General features: G+C 43.1%; 1 protein-coding gene across 1 annotated transcript in view; it reads right to left on the bottom strand.

The window, feature by feature from the left end:
* Positions 1–2001: 2001 nt before the first annotated feature.
* The window catches only part of ITM2A (integral membrane protein 2A), a 46304-nt gene continuing 43521 nt past the window's right edge, over positions 2002–4784 (bottom strand). Inside the window, exon 6 of the mRNA XM_035889400.1 lies at positions 2002–2451. Coding sequence (XP_035745293.1) covers positions 2363–2451 — 89 coding nt within the window. The 3' untranslated portion in view covers positions 2002–2362. The remainder of the gene's footprint in view (positions 2452–4784) is intronic.

The raw sequence follows: 4784 nt of genomic DNA, 5'->3' as shown, positions 1-4784 counted from the left end.
TTAAAGGCTTGGATAGCGGAGAGCCATCCACCGCACAGTCGCTCAAAGCTGGGAGGAAGAATTTCTATTTTTTGTTGTCAAAGTCAAACCTCGACGCTGCAAGCAGATGCTTCTGGCTCTCTGCAACTAACACATTTCCAAACCCTTCCACTCAAGGCTACCAAAACAAATGAGACAGCCAACCCACCCTCGTTATCCTCTCAGACAATCCGGAGGAGGAGATCACCACAACAGTAACTTGCCCAAGCACATAGCAAGTCTGTAGCAGAAAACTTGTCAGTGCAGCTACTTCCCCCAGTAACACATACCTGTGTCAGTAAAGCATACCCGACTCCCAGTGACAACCATCAGAGCTTTCCACAGCATTCCGTTTCAGTAAAGTACAGTACATAACGAAGCACTCTCCTACACTTACTATTTTACAGCCAAGCAGACCAGAGCTCTGGTCTTGGGTGCGGCACATCCTCTGTGTCGCATCACCACACACCTCGGGAGAAGAGCTGCCTTAGTTTCCAAGAGAAGGCAGCAGAATTCCCTGCTGCCCAGGAGCTGCACTCTCCTCCTTTCCCCCACACAGCTCCATAAACAATGGCTGCGAGCAGCTACTCCCAAAGTCACTTCTCGTCCCCTAGTTCTTAGTGCAGAAAGCCTGCTTGCTGTTGTACCTCCAGCTGTACAATCCAAGTTATTTTCCAGGAAAGCCAGAAGGGTTCAATACACACTTCAGCTCGCCGAGCAGCCAGTCATAGAAATTTCACTGCAACGCTCTCATAGCCCTGAGCTTAAAGCACAGCAAAGCTCACTGGTCAACACTGAAAGGCGTTTAAAAAGTTGTTGATTAAACCCCCGCTGCCTCGGTCTGTTACAATACGCTAGAAAGACTTCTCATTAACGCTGCCATAAATACACCAAGACAAGCATACCTTGAATCACCCGCCTCATCAAGACCAACGTTCAAAGGGATGAATTGCAGAACGCTTCCCTCCTTTGCTGTACCACATCTAACAGCTAAGGCCCGCACGCCAGGAACGCCGCTTGATGGGTTCACTTCACAGCACTAAACATCGCTGAGAACTGCCTCCTGCTGGGGGACCGCGTTCAAAGCGAGATGTCTTTTCTTCCCTCTGTTCCCCAAGTTCATTTTGTACCACCAAGCATTTCCACAGCAACGGGAAGAGGAAATTTGACTTCAGAAGCTGGAAAAGAGGTGAGGGTAAGAGGGAAGAGCACTGCACCCTGCCGCAGGCCCGTAACCATCGCTGCCCCCACGTGGGCCACGTACCAGCGTACTGCGCTCTCGCCTCCGAACGCCATGAAGTCACACAAACACCAAAGTTTTAGAGAAACATTTATTATAGGGTTGCAGAATTTATGCCAATATAAAGTCCCTTAATAAAACTCTCAAGTTCATCAACTGCAGGACACTAACCCTTCGTTATCTTTACACTGCAGCTTTCAAAAAAAGGAACAATGCTCTGACTGCAGTGCTAACGCTACTTGCTCATAAAAAGTTGATCTAAAAAGTTTATATAAGCCAGAGTAGTTTAAGTTTACAGCTACAGTCACATTCACAAGTGAGCTATACCAGAACAGATTATTGAAATAGGAAGTTACAGGATAAACCAATTCATAACCAAAAATACTGACAAGCTTTAAGAGCAACTCTATCTGAATCTAACAACCAAATACCACAAAATCAAACAAAGGTAGAAGAATTAAACATAAGCTCGGGGAAGGTTCCAAATATACATACGAATTCAATACAGTAATTGCACAAAATGAAAGAGGGTAGTGTTAGAGGTTTATGATCACTGAGGTTGGATTTTACATGCTTCACACATGGTAGTTAAAATAAACCTTTAATGATAGGCATCAAAAGGTTCTTTTTAGCCAGGATACGGAGTGCAGAGCTATTCTACAGAACCACACAAGATGTGCAAACCACAGATTATTACTATTAATCATTCTGTGAGTTAAGGTGAACAGAATTGGTTCCAGCCAAGAAATTGGTTAACTTTTATATATATATTTTTCTGCCATTCCCAGATTACACTAAATCAAACACATTCAACAGATAAACTGATATTAACCTTCTAAAAAAGAAAACCTTACTCATATTAACCTTCTAAAAAAAAAAAAAAACCCACCTTACTCAAATTTAACTTTTACATGAGACAACTAAAAAGTTATACCAAAGATCAAAGAAAGCTGAAATGGTGACTTTGTCTTTTGAAATACAAGCAATACACAGAAAATGCATAAGGCTTTTGATTATCACTGCACGTTTTAATTAAGAAGTCGACGTCTAATGCTCAGACTTCTCAATGAAGGTGTGAACTAGTCACCTCCCATCCAACACCCTTCACTGTTGACAGATCTTTGTTTCAACAACGAAAGAGTTTTCAAAGTGTCTGATTGAATGACAGTTCTCCACTGAACGTTTCTGCAGACCTGGGGACGAGAGAAGATGAGAGCCTAAGTAAAGCAGATCTAGAACCCAGCAGCAAGTATTCACAAGTTTTGTATCATGACAAACAGCAGCAAGATACAATCATTCAGCACATAGTGTTTCTACAGCCCTGACTTGCCACCTGAGCTTGGTATCAGTTTGTTTTCTATCAGAAAGCCTCCTTCATTTTCGGCATGATAACAACAAAAGAGGGGCCCACATACAAACACAGGGGGCAAAGCAAGCAAGCACTTTTTTTCCCCCAGTATTCACCATTTTAGTGACAGAAGAGACACCACTTGTTTATGGCAAAGTTTCTCATAGCCCTTCCTAACCACAAAGAAAAAGAAAGGCAAAAGTAGACTGAAATTGCAGGGAAGGAGTTTAAAAACTCATAAAAGGTACAGAAAACCTCCCCTAGTTCTTTACCAGCACTTCTCCCCACCCCATATGTATTAACATAGAGGGTGCTTCTATCCAGCAGCCTTCACTTTGAGAGCCCTGCGAGGATTTGCCACTCAGCTGATGATCTTACTGAAGTTTTTCCTAACAGTATTAAGTGATTTTCTCTATTTTGGGACACACCACCATTGGATCAGACACAGGCAGTTTACCTGTATCAGCTGTAAATCTTTACTAGGAGACGAGAATATAGCAGTCCTGCCATCAAAGACAAGCTGCTCAACTAAAGCACTTCAATATACAACAGCTAGAAAAGAAAGATTTATAGCTTGTTTAATAAGCAGAGGATTGTTCAGGGCAAGCAAGAGAATCTATCTATCAAAGTCTAGAAGCACTAGCTCTTAAACTAAACCCAGCAGGGCACTGCTTTAGTTTATAAAAGCTTAAAATACAAGTTGCCCTTCAATTCATCTCAATCTTAATGCCTGTACGAGCTAAGAAGTTTCCAGTGGGTATCTAACTGGGTACGTCACTGAACAGTCAGGACGACCTGTCCTGTTTCTCACATGCCTTCAGTTACAGCTCCAGGAACCGCTGCAGAACCTGGGGTTGCTTTGAGCTAACAGATGAACCCATGAATTCTACAAAATCTGAGGGCCAGCGCAGCATCAGCTAAATGAGAAGACTTCTCCACAGAAGTTACAGGAGTTTATCCATTTCAGTCTAACTATTTATGTGTGCATGGGTTGTGCACACAAGAAAGGCGTGCTAAAAATTTCATCTGGAAGGCAAGACAAGCCTTGGCCCCGAATAATTTTTTCCTCAGCAGCAGTCTTCCATTTGACTGGATTTCCCACCCCCTTCCTCCCCAAGGGCAAACAAGGTTAGTTACAGAATAGAAATTGTACCAAGAAGGATTCTAGTAAATGAATAATGCTTTTGTGCAAGTATCCTGTAGAAGTCTTTTACTATGCAGCGAAGATGTCAACAACACACTACAGCAAGACAATTTAAGGAAACATCATAAAACAGTCTTCGCAGTCTTCCGGTCACAGCAGCAGTCAATTTAGACTTGTTCACAACAGCTAAGAGACACATGCCTCCGCCTCCTGTAAAGGCAACGCTTGCTGTTTCTTCGTGTGCCCTACACTGTTAGCCACACAGGACCAGTTTTATGCTCCCACATACAGAGCCTTCCATCTAGTAAGAAGATGTAGTCTCTAGCAAACAGCAGATGTGGCTCGTGATGCTGCAAGCTGTAACTGGGCTGAGGAAACTCTTGCCTAAGAGCTTGGCAGGAAAACCAGAGCAGAGAGTTCTGACAAGCCAAACATTTGCATTCTGAAAGGCTGTAACCGACAAAGGATTAGTTCGCTACTTGTTTGGCGAGAGCAGCAAACTATGAAGTGCTTTGAGAACTACAGTGAAGTAAAATTCATGGCATCAGATTTCTGTACTCCAGGCCTCCTTCCAGTATGTCAAACCACTGACACCTCAAATTCCATCCTTTTCACAGAATGGTGGGGGGGCACGAGGAGACAGGCAATAAAGAAACAGAGCTCAGAAGTTCCTATGAAGCATTCTTCCTCTTTCAGAGAGGAACTCTGGGATGTCCGGAGCTAGTTGTTCAATTTTTTTTTTTTTCTTTCCCCCCCTCAGAGCAAGTGAACCAGAAGATAATGCTTTGACTTGGTGCTCCTCTAACCCTGTTCTAGATAAGACAGTGACAGACTAAGCTGCACCTACAGAGACTCACATTATCAGATGGATTATATGAGTTTTGGGGCCAAACTAACTTACAGATTCAACCAAAAGCTGGAACAGGAATTGGCTTGGGCATGTGACCTCTAATTCCAGAACTGAAACTCTCTCTCACCATGTTCGAATGAAACTTCAGATAATACTGACATACTTGAAAGTAGCCTCGGCTCAC

This window comes from Egretta garzetta, unplaced genomic scaffold (genome assembly GCF_000687185.1).
Source record: "Egretta garzetta isolate BGI_Z169 unplaced genomic scaffold, ASM68718v1 scaffold402, whole genome shotgun sequence".
Taxonomy (NCBI): Eukaryota; Metazoa; Chordata; class Aves; order Pelecaniformes; family Ardeidae; genus Egretta; species Egretta garzetta.
This window is presented reverse-complemented; position numbering and strand designations above follow the sequence as displayed.